Source organism: Epinephelus moara, chromosome 23, assembly GCF_006386435.1.
Source record: "Epinephelus moara isolate mb chromosome 23, YSFRI_EMoa_1.0, whole genome shotgun sequence".
Lineage (NCBI taxonomy): Eukaryota > Metazoa > Chordata > Actinopteri > Perciformes > Serranidae > Epinephelus > Epinephelus moara.
In genome coordinates this window covers 8,964,844-8,982,485 of record NC_065528.1, presented here as the reverse complement: position 1 = coordinate 8,982,485, position 17,642 = coordinate 8,964,844, and the positions used below count along the sequence as shown (strand labels likewise).

The following is a 17,642-nucleotide window of genomic DNA, read 5'->3' as shown; positions in this document are numbered from 1 at the left end:
CCATCTTCAAAATGTGGTTTTCTTTTCAGCATTTTTAATTAGCACATAGTATATTGAGGTATAACAGAAAAGGGGAAATCTGACCGAGGTTCTGCCCCTTTTTGCTCACAGAGCAAAAAGGGGCGGGACTTAGGGAGGGCTACTTGTAAAACCATGAGGGAACACTGGGTTTTAAGTGACTTAACATATTCTTAGCTGTAGATAAGGCTGAATTTGGGCCATGTGTAATGACTCTGGTGACACTGGGTATGAACTTACTCTGCAGAAGGCTGTGACAAGTGGAAGGAGGGCAGCTGCAATACCGTGTTCATCTATATGTGAGCAGTCCTGAACAGAAACAGAGGACCAATGAATGATGAGACAACTTGCAATCCGTAAAACACAACTGCATTCAAACTATATCCTCTGAGACTATGTATTGGACTATTCATTGTATCAGCTTTAGTTTAGTAGTTAACATCTAATTAGTAGTGTCTTCTGCTAAATTATTGATTCTAGTGATATTTTAGTATCTGTAGGCTCACTTGTAAGGTGCAGTTCATCATTCGGACAATGTAATCAAACTGCTGGTCATCCAGTACAGCTCGATTCTGTAGAACATGCTGATTGAGCTCCTGGGTCAAACAAACCCGGGCGGCCCGACCCTTCAATGCTCGCAGTACAGCTGGCATTAACTGGACAGAGACGATAAAAACAACAGCAGAATCACACAAATGGTCACTTCACAAAAATCAAACAACCAATAGCACAACATATTGGACATGTTTGAAATAAGATCTTGAGAAGCAAAAATAAACCCAAGGATGTTTTGTTTCTGATGTGGGTATGCAGTGTTTTGTGACAGAAACTGTAGGAAACTCTCCTCAAATGTTCAGTCAGTCTGGTCATGGAATACGTCACTCTCACCTTCTTGGCCTCCAGCATCTTGTTCTCAAAGATGTACGTGATGCAGTTCCTGACCACCTCCAGCCTGCGTGCGCTGTTGGCCATCACGTGGCCATTCCTGTCCACGACATCTCCTGTGGAGACATGGGAGAAATGATGAGACGCTCATTCATCACTGTGGCACAGAACTCAACCCCATTAAACACACACTGTGAGACAGACTGTCGCAGTGAACCGCGCTGTGAGACAGACTGTCGCAGTGAAAAGTTCACACAGGAAGTTTGAGGTGGAAGTGGAGATGTTGAACTTGGTGTTACACTTTTACATATGCAGCTATCAAGCCCAACACCCGCCGCCTCACAACAAACTTTCGTCAAGTGTCACCACCTCTGTCTAACCAGTTGAGTGTCTTCTAATTTCAAACTATCCAGACATTACACATAAACACAGCCCCCTGCCCTGCTCACCCAGTGGGGGCCCAGATGGCACCATGCCCTTGAGCTCCGCCTTGACCACAGGAGGTGCAGTCTTGAGCTTGGCGGCAGCATGGTCGATGAAGAGCTGCACCGCTACCTCGTCCAACGAAGGGAACAGCGTCTGATTCTGTGCGGTGTTCTGGCTGTTTTCTGACGGTCGCTGGACTTTGTGCATCGCCACAGCGGGGTAAGGATTCTCCTAAAGGGAGGGGAAGACAGCAAGAATAAAGAAGGGACAAAGAGGAAAACTGGTGAGGTACGGATAACAAAGAAGTGACTGAACATAAACAGAGCTATAATAGAAAGGATATGTTTCATACTATTAGATGTAAGAGACAGGGAGAGAAAGAAAATGGAAAGAAAAGTTAAGAATATACTGAGCCAAAAAAGTGATGGAAGAGTCTCACAAGAGTAAACAAGTGAAAGAGAAAAAGACAGCAGGACTAACAAGAAACCAGCAGAATGATGAATAAGTAACAAGCATTTCTCACGAAACGCCTGTTACTTACCCATCATTTGTTCTTAATTTCATGAGAGAACATACATTTTTGAAAAGCTGCTCAGCCAGTTCCTTCACGTGGTTCATGACTTTGTGCGGACAGGTCTCCTCTTGTCGGATGCGCTCCACCTGATTGGCTACCAGCTGAGGAAACAGGGCAAGGATGTAAACTTACTCAAAGCTCCAACATCAGCAGCTGTCTTTCATATCTGAGCCATGTATGTTTAATTACCCCTCAGTCGAACAGTGACAGACACAATGTACAGACAGACTTACATCATCAAACAGATCAGTGGCTCTGTAAGGAGGCCCTCTCTCTGACACGAAGCCTGCAAACGCCATGCCATCCAAGACCTTCATGAGGAAGTCGTCCTCTGTCAGCGACCTCTGGCCCAGGAAGGCAGCCTGTGGAAACACGTTACAATAATCTGATGCTGTTCCATAGATTCTATAAAGAAGTGGACGTAGCAACAATGACATCAACCACTGAATTGTTGACTACTGCTTTTAAGCCTCGAGTCTGGCACTTAAGCCATCGCCATCTTGGTTTTTTGGAGCCAAAGGTGGGTCTATTTAGACGGAGAGATAGTGTTGTGGAGAAGCAAGGGGTAAGCTAATGCTAGCACTAGTTCGATTAGCGAGGTGCATCCGAGATTGATGTGCTTAAAAAAAATAGAGCAGCCGACCCTTTAGAGGGTCTTTTCAAGCAACTGTACGCTGAACAAGACGTTTTCATGCGACCAAAATGTTACGATTAACTTTGATGAACTAAAACACTGTGAGAGGTCAAGTGAAGGTCAAGACGAAAACACGGACAACATCCAAAAAAAAGTTCACGGCTATTTAAATGTACACCCTGCTGGCCACTAGAAAGAATGCAGGTTTAAGGCACATCAGACCTGCTTCACTCTTCAGACCTAGAGGTTACGTCCACTTCTCTTTGAACACTCTTACAGTCACTTATTTTCTTACAAACACACAGATGATTGGTCTGAGTTATTATAATATTATTAACAGACCTTATGGAAGCGAATCACTGGTTCGGGATGAATGCGGATGATGTGTAAACACCAGCGATAGCCCTGAAAGAGCCGAGCAAACAGCCACAGGAAGACTCCCCGGATCTCCTTATCCTGAAATAAACACAACAGTCAAGTTAAAGCCAACACACACACCAACTGAAGGAATAATGGACTGAGGAACTGAACTGGATTCAGAGTCTGGGAAACCTTAAAAATCCTAGACTGGATTGAATCCAGTTACATTCTTGACCTTTTAACACCCTTTTCATGCCAACAAGAATAAAATATAAGACCTAGCTTGCCAGTTAGAACATTAGACCAATCAGAGCAGTAAGAGTGTACAGACTTTGCACTTTATCTGGCCATTTTAGACAACTGTTTTGGTTGAGGGAATGAGCAGTTTGGCTGTACAAAGTTTACTTTGGTGAGATCTCGGATTGCAGTAATTCATTATGCTGTCAATTGAAAAGTGTTGCCTCTTGAAGTTAATGCTGTGCCCAGAATGCATCATTGTACTGACTTTACAGGCTACAATTACAGGAGAAGTGCCAGGACCAGAGCTAAAAAAATCTTTTTCATTTTGTTTATTTCTCACAAGTCATGTAGTAAAAAGACTTAATGATAAAAACCTCAATATTAATATGAGACTTCCTGCTTTTTTGAGAACAAAGCTGCAGGTTAATAGCAGAGTGTTTTTCTTACCTGGATCTTGAGTGCAGAGGGTTGTGTGGAGAGTGGGGGAAAGGCATGATCAGCCACTTCTAGCTCTGGATCCAAAACCTACAACAACAAACATGAAGCCACCATCAATCACCGTTTAGCTCCCTCTCACAGCCGTTCTACTGCAGCTTGTTCCTGCTGCATCAGAGTCAAACCCTGAGAGAAATCTGGTGATTTCTATTGACAGCAGAGATCAAATCACAATGTGATGAACTGCATAATTAGTAAAGTGGCAATCCACAAGACTTTTGTTTTCTTGAAACCATACAGTTATGTTTGTTTTGATTGCCACATTTTTAAGCAAACTTGACACTGCTGTATTGTTTATGCACTGCACTAATTGGAAACCACCTGTCAATTAAACAGTACCTATAACTATACTTTAGGAGAATGTTGCAACAATTAATTAATTGATAAACATGAATGATGAATGTCCTAATTTCTTTAAGCATAAAAACCCAAACATTTGCTGGTTCCAACTTCTCAGATGTGATAATTTGATGCTTTTGTTTGTCATACATGGCAGTAAACTGAATATCTTTGGGTTTAAACTATTTGTTGGACAAAGCAAATCTAAAGGAAAGTGTAACATGCATTTGTAATAATTTTCTAACAATGACTATTCGAGAAAACAACCGGCAAACTGAGCTATAACATTTACAATATTAGCTTTAGCCCCTATTTTAGGCCATAGTGGCTATAGCAGTGAAGAACTACTCCCCTCCAGTATGACTGTTGGCCTATTTTTTCCTTTTTTTTAATATACAAACATATATATACTTAAAAAGAAAAATTATGTCAAAGATTACGTAATGTAATCATTATGTCATTATGACTAAATAAGAGAATCATAAAAACACTTATCTGTGATTCACTACAGTTATTGTTCTTGGCTTTGGAGGCCTTCAAGTGGAGGCATTTTTTTTAAAAAGACCGTAACTGATATGTGTCTTTTTAAAAAATACTTTTTGATCAAAAGCTTGTAGAAAAGTGGAAACAATAAAAAAAAAAAACTCATTGAAAGATTAGAGCTTTTTATGTCTAACTTTAGAAAAGCAAAATAATTTAACTCCACCTTTCATTAAATGGCGTTAGACACAGTAGCAGCAGTCACATATCCAGAGCCCAATCTACAGACACTGTTAACACATAATACTTTGGGGAGACAGCCTTTGGTCTCAGGCTGTTTTATGAACATTCATTCAATGTAAGGAGAGCACAACAGCTAAGCCCTGATTTAGGGTTGCTGCCCAACAATCTACAGCATCATCGTCCCCGCAGCCTTCACCCCAGCCAGCTTCTACCTTTCCCCGGGGAATATTTTAGAACAATTTAACAAACTAAACCTGCTGTGGAAACCTGCAAAATACTCCAGTTTATAAATCTGTGCTGGTGTCCGCACACACAACCCTGCTGGCTAAGGACACAGACCCATAACCCAGTGAACTTCTCTTTGACTTGTTTTATCTCTTATTCCATTAATGCAGAGCAAGGACCACAACACACAAGAGTCTCCAGGTTATAAGCCATAAAGCACAGAGACACAACAACATGTGGGGTGTTTCACAACAATAAAATCACTTTATAATTAGATCAATTCGTCTTGGGTCTTGTCATCTTAGGCATTTAGCAGATGCCCCAGTCAGTGGGTTAAGGTTCAGTGTCTTGCTTGAGGACACTGTGACACAAAGCTGATGAAAGGAACAAAATTACCGCCTCACAGCTGTGTGCCTCCACGAACCAGTCAAGTTGCATCACCAGTTCCCATCCTGTCATTTTATACTTGAGTACAAGTTGATGTTTGTACCAAATTTTAAGAAATTCCCTCAATGCACCCTTGAGCTATCACATTTACAAGAATGAGATGGATGCAAAGTCACACTGACTTTGCCCTTTGACCACCAAAATCCCATCAGTTCATTGTTTTGTTCAAGTAAACGTTTGTGCCAAATTTGAAAAGAATTCCCTCAATGTGTTCTTGAGCCATCATGTTCACAAGAATGAGACAGATGAAGTCACAGTGACCTTGACCTTTGACCACCAAAATCTACTCAGTTGCTGTCAATGTGGATGTTTGTGCCAAATTTGAAGAGATTCTCTTTAAGTGTTCTTGAGATATCACGTTGAAAAGTGGATGGACAGACGACCCGAAAACATAATGCCTCCATCTACGGTTATCAGCAGCGCAGAGGCATAAAAAGCTGCTGTTGGAACTTTTAATGGGACGGTAAAACTGGATCCTCAAATGAGTAGAACAATGCCCACCATAACCATAGGTTTTACCACTCTAATCTCTCCTTGACATGACGCAATAATAAAATAAAATAATAATAAATATAATTCATATAGGATTCATGGGACAAAATCAGGGTTTACTTTCTTGCAGTAAGTCACCTTGTCACACTTTTAATTAGCTTTTTTCTCAAGACACAAATGACATCAGCATAGATAAAAACTAAAGATAATAAAACCATTAAAAGGATACAATTAAGATAAAAGAAGCACATCACAAGGTTATGCAGTGACAATGTGGCTACATATTATGTCTGTGTGAAGATAAGAGGGCAGAGGGCAGAGTCAGTGTCTGCAGGAAAACACGTAGAGAGAGTATTAATGACTAACACGACTGATGTAGAATGCTGTTGAAGCTGAGTGAAGGATTTTCAGAACATAAACTATTGATCCAATACAGGAAAAGGTGAGACAGTGGATGCAGTAAGAAAAATTACGCCAAAGACATTGTTTTGGTTTGAGGATCAGAGCCAGACATGGTGTTGGGCATGCCTGAGATCAGTCCATTCTGCTATTTTTGTGCTTTTTTTGTTATTTTCTATAATTTCACCATTCAGATGAAATACAGCTCCAAGAGACACATGACAGGTTCTCTTTGTTTTGTTTTGTAAGGTCACAGCAAACTTGACCTTTGAACACCGAATTCTAATCAGTTAATTCTTGAGTCCAAGTGGACATTTGTGCCAAATTTGAAGAAATTTCCTCAAGGCCTTCATGACATATGGCATACATGAGAATGAGACTAATGCAAGGTCACAGTGACCCTGACCTTTGACCTATGACCACCAAAATCTAATTAGTTCATTACTGAGTCCAAGTGGATGCCTGTGAGAAATCTGAAGAAATTCAAAATTCAAAGTCTTTCTTGAGATATCGTGTTTACAAGAATGGGACAGACAACCTGAAAACATAATGCCTCCAGCAACGGCTATCCGCACAGATATAAAAAGTCTAAAAATATGCCCTTTAAAAACATAATTCGTAGGGGAAGAGATAGCAGATTCATTTATAGCCTTTCCACAATCATCCATAAGTGGGACTTTAATATCTTTATTTCTAAGTCAAAAAGAGTCAAAATAAGACCTTCCAATTATTTGTCCAGTATTATTTTCCATGTTTTGTATAGCAGTTTGTAAAACCACGTATTTAACTGCAGGACATGCTGGAAATTTTGAGACAGTTAATTGTGACATAAATTAAAAAGTGCTGTTTATCTATGCAGATCATGCAGCATATCATCATACTGCAACTGTAGAATTTATTGAAGCTTTTTTACATGACATCTGCAGAGAAGTAGAGACTGTGTCTTCAGCCTCTATTTTGTTAAAGTAACAAAAACAGGACAATGCATTTCTTCTAGCACAAATATTTCAAAACAAGAGTCCGTGGGAAGAGTGTGTTTGACTCCTCGCAGCATCTAAATACACTCTTGGCATATCTGAGCTGAGACAGAGCAGTGGATGCCAGCTCCAGCCAAATAAACACATCCTACCCTCTGCCTCAGTGACATCACATTTCCAAAAACTCCAACCCTGTGCAACCAGCAGAGGGAAAACTACCCTCTGGTCTGAGCCAACCTTTTACCAGAAACTCATCAGTCATTTCATGCTGGGACAAAAATCAAATAAAGTGAATCATCCTGTATTAAACGTGACTGCAATCACAACAAACCAGATTATCCAGAACGGATGACTTGGTATCATAACACACGCTACGAGGATTTTCCCACAACTGAATCAGTGCAATTAAGATAACTGGAAGCAATCCATTTCATATAAAGATGGAGGGACAATGTTTGTCCTGAACTGATTTGATCTTATCTCAAGCACTTGATTTTACCTTTAACGTTTTACTGTTTTACAATAATGAGTTTCTGCAGTCGTACAGCCCAAGTAGACGGGCGGTATCAGGTTTGCACAATGTGGACATTGCAACTTCTCTTCATTGTTCTTGCAAAATTGCACAAAAGTGCCATGAAGTTGCATAGAGACATTAAGTGACAAATTGACAACAAATTTCCAATTCACTTCAGTTTAGCTTTGGCTTTATGTTTGTGGCTGCTGTCTTGCTGGAAAATGAATGTTCTCTGTGTTACAGTTTGTATTCTGTGTATTTTGTATTCATTTGTGGAGATTTATTTTCACTTTGATAGTGAAGAGTTGTTTTTACCATGCTAGCAGCGTGTCTCTAAGGATGGCTATGTCAGTCAGTCAGTCAGTCAGTCAGTCAGTCGACCATTGTGGTCCAGACTGAAATATCTCTATTAAATGTTAGCATGATGATGTCAGATTATAGCTGAAATACAGCCTCACAGAGCTGCCAGCATGGCTGTAGACTCTTAGTCTTTGTAATCCGTGTCATTAAATCCAGATTACAGCCACTGTTATTAATGCAGTAAAAGAATAAAACATATGACAGTTTAAGGGAGTGAATACTTTTTATGAGCGCTGTATAATTCAACAGTGTCATCACAACTTGTTTGTGCAGCAGACTGTTTACAACTCTGCAGGTGCACGTCAGCTGGCAGATTAGTGTGAGAGGTGAGTGTAGAGCACTGCCAATATTCCTATGTCAAAATTATTTGACAATAAAAACTATCTGAGACATTGAATCAAACAGACAAATTTCAGAACAAGCCTGGAATAATACACTGCATTCACCCATTGTTCCTTATTGAGTTTTGCACATGACTGCAATCTGAGGGGAATTTCCTGCAGCACCTGCATACGTGAGGCAACTAATCCCACTGTTTTACAGTATCATCTCACGTTTGTTATGTAACGTGCACACAGTAAACAGTAGCAACAAAGGGAAGCAGGAAAGAAATTAATACATTCTGCAGATATCAATAAGAGAATAAGGAAGCTGGAAAATCATTTGTTTACACACAGATAAAAAAAAAACATTTCTCAGAATGGGCTGGCACTAACATACTGGAAGGGGCTGACACTGCAGGATGCAGTAAAGTGCTTGATATGAGCTGGCATTATTTGAAGTGTTTGATATGAACACAACAGTGCAGGGCAGGAATTGCGCTTGATAGGACGTTCTTTACTGTGTGTGTGTGTGTGTGTGTGTGTGTGTGTGTGTGTGTGTGTGTGTGTGTGTGTGTGAGGTTGATATGGTTATAACAACAGCTGAGTTGGTAGGATCATCGCTCCAAGCTTCAACTAAAATCAAGCTAAACCACAAAATAACAACACAAAAGATTCGCCTTCAACTAAAATTTTCTATTCCATTCAAAAATATGACACATAGAAACGAGAACGATTTTGTAAATGTCATGACTTGAAATTGTATAAAAAAAACAACATGGAAATTAATTTAGGAAAGGGCAACATGTCATCCTCAGTGAATGATTTCCGAACACGATGGAGGATGTCACAATACACATGTTGTATGTGACAGATGAATGTAACAGACAGGTGGACAAGGGCTGATCCAAAGTTACTCACACAATTTCATTTTGAGAGACAAAGAATATTTTGGATGGGTTTTTCTTTTAAATAATTTTTTGTATCTCTTAGAAACATCTAAAAATACTGAACTTATTATTTATGTGTTTAACTTATAGCAGCTACAGTGAGTTTTTAACTGTTATAAAACAGTCTCAATTTAAGACCATCAGCGAGAAGCAAGGGATCACAGGATCCGATTCCCTGCTAAATCAGACAAAATGATTTAAGGCATGCATCGGAAGAGTTTATGTTAACATTTCCCCAGGCAAAGTTTTGCAGTTAGTTGTACGTTAGCCCATTCAAAGGAAGCAGGAGGAGATACTTCTTTAGAGAATGTTATTTTTTGATTATGGCTGATATTGGGGCAAGATCAGCAAAGAGAAAAAGAACAAACGCAGAACAAAAAGGAGCTAAAAGGGAAAGTGGGGGCATTGGTGGCTTAGTGGATAGAGCAGGCGCCCCATGTACAAGGCTGTTGCCACAGCGGCCCGGGTTCGACTCCAGCCTGTGGCCCTTTGCTGCATGTCATTCCCTCTCTCTCTCTCCCCTTCACGCCTAGCTGTCCTATCAATTAAACGCAAAAAATATCTTCAAAGAAAAAAAAAAAAAAAAAAGGAAAGTGAGCATGGGCAAACCCATGAGACAACCTTGATCTGTCGCTCAACAGATAGAGAAGTGCAGGATTTAAAATGATTCAAAACTGATCCTGAATTGTCCCTCTTCCACCTAGACAGGTATGTAATATGTTTATTTTATTTTTCATATACATTGCTAGACGTGGTTTTACACCATCGTCATATTACAGTTAATAACATATAGATACATGACCTCAAGAGACTCTGCCCTCTGCCTGGATTTTCTTATTTTCTGTGCTCGGGATGATTATGGGTATGTACCCCCACAGCACTCAGGTGAGGTCAGGGATTTAAGAAAAATGCCAGACTGTAAGCAGGAGGAATCCAAAAGAAACAGCACTGAAAAATGCAAATATGGCTAGACAAAACGCCAAACAAGAGCGAATATAGGGTTGATGTTTACTTTCACTTTCACAGTCAATCACACCAAACCCAAAATTCAACCTGAAAGAAAAAAAAAGAAAATGCCAAGAAAGCCTCAAAAGCTTCCTGGCATCTCTACCCATAAAGCACCGCTGGGGAATTTACCGCTTGGTAGAAACCACCCACTGGATGTTAATGAGATTTCCCAGCACTCACTCACAGTGTGTAGCGTGGATGTGTTCAGAGTTTCAGTTTCAGATCTTACCATGGAGAGCACAGTCTGGGTTTGCTGGAGGAGTGGTTCAGGCAGCAGGGAGATGTGGACACACTCGGGGATGGTCACTGTGCCACCGTCCAGGTCAGCGATGATCACATCCAACTGAAAACACACACATACAAACACACTTTTCATCTCTGCCTCAGAGCCTGTTGATAAAAGCACAGCAGCATGATACACAAGCTGATAACAGCAAATGAAAGACAAACGCAGAAACAAAGTCGTCTCTGTCGACAGCTGCTTATTACGGGATCCTAACCATCAAACAAGAAAACACACACAGTCAAGTTTCAGTGCAGACGGTAGGAAAGGCTGACCAAATGATAACCTCTGACCCTTGACCCTGACCACTGCTCCTACATTGATAAAGGGCATATGACTACTGTACAAAACACAGTGTTTCGTTGTGATGTGAGACAATGGCTCCATCAGGGCGGCACGCAGCAGCATACGGTCAGACATCTCTAACAGGAGGGTTCATTACACTCTCATCAGGCTTTAATAAGACAGCAGATCATTTTCTTTGATCGTTAGATCTAGACAGTAATTATTGCCATGTATATTGGTATCAATTATCTTGGCACAGACTCTTAAGAGTACTGTATGAGAATCTACGAAGAAAGACAGTTTATTAAAAGACAGATGAACCATTGCTGAATGGGTCAGTGAGAGTTTACATTGAACATTTTCTTCATCGTAATCAAAACTCAGGTCCATGTCAGAGAGGCTGAGGGTATATGTAAGTGTATACTGTTACAGGGCTTCTTCATAGTCTGATTTTGAAAGTCATTCTGGTTTATTAAACTATGAAACAATACATTCAACTTTTAACACTAAGATTTCTTCTATCTAATCACATTTCTGGCAGCAGCTGTTCCAGCCACTCTTTCTTCCCCACAATGCCCGCTGGGTTTTTTAATCATTCTGGCTGTTTGTTTATTGTTGACAGGGTGGATTGTGTGTAGTTGGCATTTTGTCCCCCAGCTGGCTGTGTGGTGCCAACATTTTCTGCTGCTTCAGACTGCATCCCTGGTTGTTTTCTGTCGGCTCATATTCTCTTTTTAGAAGGCACCGCCAAGAATCTCCCATAAAACTATTATGATGGAGAATGAGAGACAGCGTAGCCCTTCATCAGGATATTTTTAAGATCTAACATTGCTAGAATTACTGCCTTGCAGTTGTACGCCTCCACTAACCATTCAAGTTGCAGTTTACATCCATGTCTGTCCAGACATATAGAAATGACAGTTGTCAATGCTTCAAATATAAATGTTGCTGCAAAGTAGCTATGACTTCTAATACATGGATGCTTCACACACATCTTCCCCCCGACAGCACAGAAGATCTATACAATCAGTTAAGTTTCAAGATGAACACTTAAGATTGGTGTCACCACTTCAGTATCGGATCAAATGTCTCCCCTTCTGTTCCTAAGATGTCCAGAAAGGTGTTTTTGCAGAACATTATTATGTCACAGTGAAGCTGACTTCTGATCTTTTGGATATAAAATGTCATCACTTCCTCATTTTATCACATTAGACATTTGTGTGAAATATTGTCATAATTAGCATATGAATTCCTATGTCAAGGCCAAAAACGTTTTTTTTTGTTTGTTTTTTTGTGAGGTCACAGTGACCTTTGACTACCAAATTCTAATTAGTTCATCCTTGAGTACTGTTTCATTCAAGAGAATAAAACAGATGCAAGATCACATTGATCTTTAACCACCAAAATCTCATCAGTTCATTGTTGACTTGAAGTTGACATTTGTGCATAATAAGGAAATCTCTTCAAGGCGTTTTTGACACATCATGTTCATGAGAATGAGAATGAGATGGACGCTAGGTCACAGTGACCTTGACCTTTCACCACAAAAAGTTTACCAGTTTATTGTTGAGTCTAAGTGGATGTTTGTGCCAAGTTTGAGGAAATTCCCTCAACGTGTTCTTGAGATTCTGTGTTCACAAGAACAAATAAATAGACAGGCGGATGGACAACATCTTTTTTAGATGACAGGTTGTCTGCAGATAGTGTTCTCGGGCTCTCAGTCAGGTGCCTCGATCCATTATTTTTTATAGTCTATGGTAAAAATGCGTCCTTATTCCCTAAAATGTGACTTTAATTGGCACCGAGACTTGAAGAGGAAAAACGACGCCCACAAGCTTCAGGCTCAGGTGTCTATTACTCTCTGCGTGAACACGTGATTGTCTCTGTGTGATGCTTTTTAAACTCAGAAATAATAGAATAATAACTGTCTTTGTATTTTCCAAATATACACATCATATCATTGTCACACTGGTGTGTTGTATTATAGTGAAGAGAACCCACCAGTTCTTGTGTCTCCGAGCGAAAGAATGAATTGACACCGATGATGAAGGGGGTTGGGGTGCTCAGGACCTCTAGTAGCTTCCCAGGCAAGATGGGAACATAGGTGAAGCTTAAAGGGACACAAACAGAAAGAGATTTAGCACTATACCCATCTCGCTTTAATCTGCTCCACCCATTAGATATTCAATCAGATGTGTCCTGAAATTAAAATATAACCCGGAGAAAGATCTACAGATCCCGCATGGAGAGACTGAGGAGTGGGATCACACCTGTATTTAAGGGGGAACATGATGGCCAGCAATCCCCGGCAGGCGTCTGTTAGTCTCTGGTAGCTGCTGGACAGGAACAGGATCTTATGTTCCGTCAGGGCAGCACAGAACAGATACAACACGTTGACTATACCTGAGGGAGAAGAGAGCAGAGACAAGCCATCACAAGGAGTCCAGGACACAAAACAAAGTCATAATCATAGGGTCTACCAATAATAATGGAGTAAGTTATCCAGTTAAAATAAAAAAAATTATAATAATAATAATAATAATAATACTAACAATAAATACTGTGATTAAATACGGACACAACATTTTGGGTTTTGCTAGCGGTCATATGATATTTGTTTGAGAAGAAATCTCCAGCTATAAAATGAGTTGACCAACTTTGACAGGAATACTGCCATCAGGATTCATTCATTGCATTTATCATGTTTAGCAAAAAAGTTAGATTCACTTAGTTTCAATCTGTAAAAACCCACATTTCAAATTGGGCAGGTGTAGAGAATAACACATATTATAATCAACCATACCAAGCTGCCTGAAGAGCTGGGCCACGCTGCTGCCACTGACAGGAAGAGAGTCATCGATGGGGGTCTGGATAACTTGCCGGTCGCCAGCACCTAACGTTATAGTCCTCTACAGATTGACAAGGACGGGGGAGAGAAAAGAGGGATTTAACGGGGAGGTGGGAAAACCAAAGAAGAATGGTGTTTCCGAGAAAATCAGGGGTTTGACAGCGTGGTTAAATCACAGTTGTGCGTGTCCAGTGAGCAGCGTGAGTCAGCAGCAGAGAGACAGAGAATCCCAGAAGCTTAGCAGGTACATCACAAATAAAACACAAGCCATTCCAGCTGATCGGGACATGAATGGAGCTGGGCAGGACTCCATGCCAACGACCTTACTGTAAAACAACACCGGCACCACTGCGTCAATGAGCCTTTATGGGAGAGAGAAATCCCAGCGACATGGCAGGTGTCATGCGCAGGCGATTTTTCCACTGCGGTTGAATGTGAGCAAAGGAGATTGATCAGGGTGAATCTGTATGGATGATTCATTTGGGGCCATGAAGCATGTCCTGGGAAAACATTAACCTTTAAAACTGTAGAATCTGATCTGACCTGCAGTCTGTTAAAAGGCTTAAACAAAGTGTCTTTCTTAAAAATGGTAAACAACAGAGATGCAACTTATAACAGGGAGGAAATTTAAGATCTCTGATATGCACTACACTTTGTCTAATGACTATGTCCTTCATTACAGATAGTGCTGACTTTGAAAACTGAACATCTACTGAGCTCCAGACAGAAGATACAGCCAATAAAAATCGACTTGCATGTAGTTTGAATAACGAGCATATAGCGGGAATGGGGGTGATATAGAGTGAAAAAATACAAATCAATACACAGCACAATAATACAGCATAACTAAGTACTGAAGCACAACATGAGGAAGTTTGAGGCAAGATCACACGACTACTGGATTTTTGATTTACATGACACATTCTCCTTACTTGTAATTCGTACAAATCAAATTTCAGATTATGCTTTAAAAGCCCTCCATATGTCAACTTGGGCTGCATAACAAAGGGCAAAATAACAATCCAGTTAATTCTCCAGATATTCACAATTCAATAACTCAATGCAGGGAGAGAACAAAATTACTTGAGGGCATTTGTTTCAACACCTGGTCAGTTTTGAGCAACAGCAGACATCCAAGTTGTATTTTAATCTTGCCAGAGGGCTTTCAGGGTTCACAAACCAGTTTGATTCGCAATTTGTTTCCGAAAGAAAGCTTCACCTGAAGTGGCTCAAATGTACCCAGTCAGTATGGATGTGTGCAGCTGGGAGGGCAAAGTGCAGCATTATTTCATGCTCTCTGCAGCTGCAGCAGAAATAGCATCAGCAACCACAGGCGAGCTGTTAGCGATGCAATACTGTGATCCAACAACTGATCATCAGATGTGTTCAATTCATCATTTGGCTTTTGAGGTTTGATAATAAGGGGCAGATATGCAAATGTTAATTTGCTACATACATGCACTGAGGGAATACTTAATTCTGACAGGCTGGAGGTGTGCATAATTTTTTCTAATATCTGCATGGCTATGGTGTATCATCTTCATCACTGTTATAAATGACTTCTCATAACTGGACGGCAACAGGCTTTGTTACTAACTTCTGATGCTCACTGGAGTAGGAAACTAACTGAGGGTGTGAAACTATTCACTAGGCAACACCTTTTTAAAAGTCCCCATTTACAAGCAGCGTATAAACATGTAAAAAAAATAGTGTATAGCACAAAAAAATCTAGTCGTAAGCCGATAAAACTGTTTATTAAAGGTATACTCTGCAGGATTTTCTTAAAAAACATTGTATGGTCTCATACAAAAGGACTCCCTCACAATCACTTATGACCCCCTAGAAGTGTGTAGCGATATATTCATCTGCAGATACTCTGTCTTCTGCATCTACTGTTTTATTTTGCTGTGGTCAGGAAGTTCATGTTTGTGTGTTTCCATGAGCCGATAACAGGGCTCAGATGAGCTCGCAACTTTATAGAAAGGTAGTGACCAGGTAGCAGCAACATGTATCCAAGAGGAAGCTACGAGAATTGCGGACACAGTGCCGAAAAGGCGTGAACAGAGCGTGGCAAAACGCCAAGCGGACAAAGTAAATCTGGAGCTGACTTTTAATTTAACCTTACTGGTGAGCACTGAAGGAGAGGATGGGGATGAAGAGCGACGTAGCGTTGGCCATAGGTAATGGCGATCAACTTGGAAAGCTTGCTAAAGTATCAGCTTTTCCATTACAACAAATTCTGGCCGTATGTGGCTGTTGCAGAACATTATTGCCACAATGTCACAGAAGCTTGTGTGAAATGGACTGGATCGGTATATTTGTGAAGTCAGTAACTGCCGATTGCCACTGACAGAGTAAAAACCTCTGGCAAATCAACTCCAACTGGCCAAAGAGTCTGGGCTTTTCAAAGGTGCGTTCACAAGTTGTTTTATTCATTGTAGACATTTACAACAATTCCCAGAAAGAACAAAGCAGGTATGTCTCATTGCACGATCCTAATCTCCATCAAAACTTGCCATTTTCAGTGGTAGGTTGTTAGCTTAGAGGTTGTTTTTGTTTTTCCTGTAGTAAAGGGGATTTTGAAAACCCAAACACACAGATAGTGCAAGAAAGGGAGAATGCCGACCTAAATAGCCGGCCAATGGCATCTGGTGAGTCAGACTACTACAATGAGCAGCTTGCAGTGTGTGTGTGTGTGTGTGTGTGTGTGTGTGTGTGTGTGTGTGTGTGTGTGTGTGTGTGTGCAAGCAGTGAAGGGAGGAGGGGCCAGGTTTAAATGTTGTATTAACAAACAGTGACAGACACTTCCTGCACAGTATACCTTTAACGCATTTGTCAATAACTGTAACTCCTCCTGTGGGCACCAGAAGTGGAGCCTGCTGTATAAGCAGATAGTGAATGCCTACGAATTTAATTACAATTGTATGTCTTCATAGGAGAACTTATAAGTGCTGACAAACATTGTACATTAATATACAGTTAAATGCCTTTATAGCTGAATACAACTGCATTATGGTGTGCTATAAACCATTTATTAAATATTAATCTACTGCTTAAAAAAATATGATCTCCAGGTTGAAGGGACAACCCTGACTTATACATTTATCTAAAACTATCTAATCTTTATATTGACTCTATGGTAAAATTTTGAGAGGCTTATATTAGATGTGTACTTAATTTGAAATGATCAGTTGTTGGTCACATATTGAGTCTGGATAAAAGCATTTTGATTTGTTCTTCTGCCACAGGAGGCGTGCATGGATTGGCTGAGGGGAATGGGTGGAGAAAAGGAAGCAGAGAAAGCTCGGAGCTGATTGGTGACGAGGGGAGAATAAAGTCAGGCCGGCGTACCAAACTCTCCTCTCTCTCCTCCTGGCCCGGCTACACGAGCACACAGCAGGATAAGACACAGGTTAGAAACAACAGGAGTGAGGGCACAGAGTGCCCAAACTTAACAACAATATGACAGTAATGTATCAGCATGGCAAAACAAGTAAGCGGCACAAACAATAACATCGTAAACATGAACTGCAGGATGGCGGTGTGTAAAAATATAGGATGAGTGCAACATTAGACATGAGAGACACACGTGCAAAACAAAGTAGAGCCATCATTTAGCATCCGGCAGCGCAATAACAGCAACAGATGATTCATTATGTCGTTCTTCTCCTAACTCAAAATAAACTCACAGAGAGCAACAACAGTACAAATACTGATAAATGAATGTCATATATATATACAGCAATAAGGGCTGGGTAATACAGTGATATTCTATGATATTAAGAAATGTCTGCTTTTGTCTTGTGAGAGACTAGAATCTATCAGATGCTATTAAATAAG

At 40.4% G+C, this 17,642-nt stretch overlaps 1 protein-coding gene across 5 annotated transcripts in view; it reads right to left on the bottom strand.

Moving 5' to 3' along the window:
* The window catches only part of sbf1 (SET binding factor 1), an 84,924-nt gene that overhangs the window by 25,064 nt on the left and 42,218 nt on the right, over positions 1-17,642 (bottom strand). For 3 of the 5 annotated variants that reach the window (XM_050036712.1, XM_050036714.1, XM_050036715.1), the window contains 13 exons: positions 17,154-17,183; positions 13,758-13,863; positions 13,225-13,357; positions 12,956-13,064; positions 10,616-10,729; positions 3,585-3,662; positions 2,880-2,993; positions 2,137-2,265; positions 1,906-2,004; positions 1,353-1,560; positions 907-1,019; positions 525-674; positions 259-327 (listed from right to left, as the gene is read on the bottom strand). In XM_050036712.1, coding sequence (XP_049892669.1) covers positions 259-327; positions 525-674; positions 907-1,019; positions 1,353-1,560; positions 1,906-2,004; positions 2,137-2,265; positions 2,880-2,993; positions 3,585-3,662; positions 10,616-10,729; positions 12,956-13,064; positions 13,225-13,357; positions 13,758-13,863; positions 17,154-17,183 — 1,452 coding nt within the window. The remainder of the gene's footprint in view (positions 1-258; positions 328-524; positions 675-906; positions 1,020-1,352; positions 1,561-1,905; positions 2,005-2,136; positions 2,266-2,879; positions 2,994-3,584; positions 3,663-10,615; positions 10,730-12,955; positions 13,065-13,224; positions 13,358-13,757; positions 13,864-17,153; positions 17,184-17,642) is intronic. The other 2 variants (XM_050036713.1, XM_050036716.1) reach the window with 1 other exon arrangement.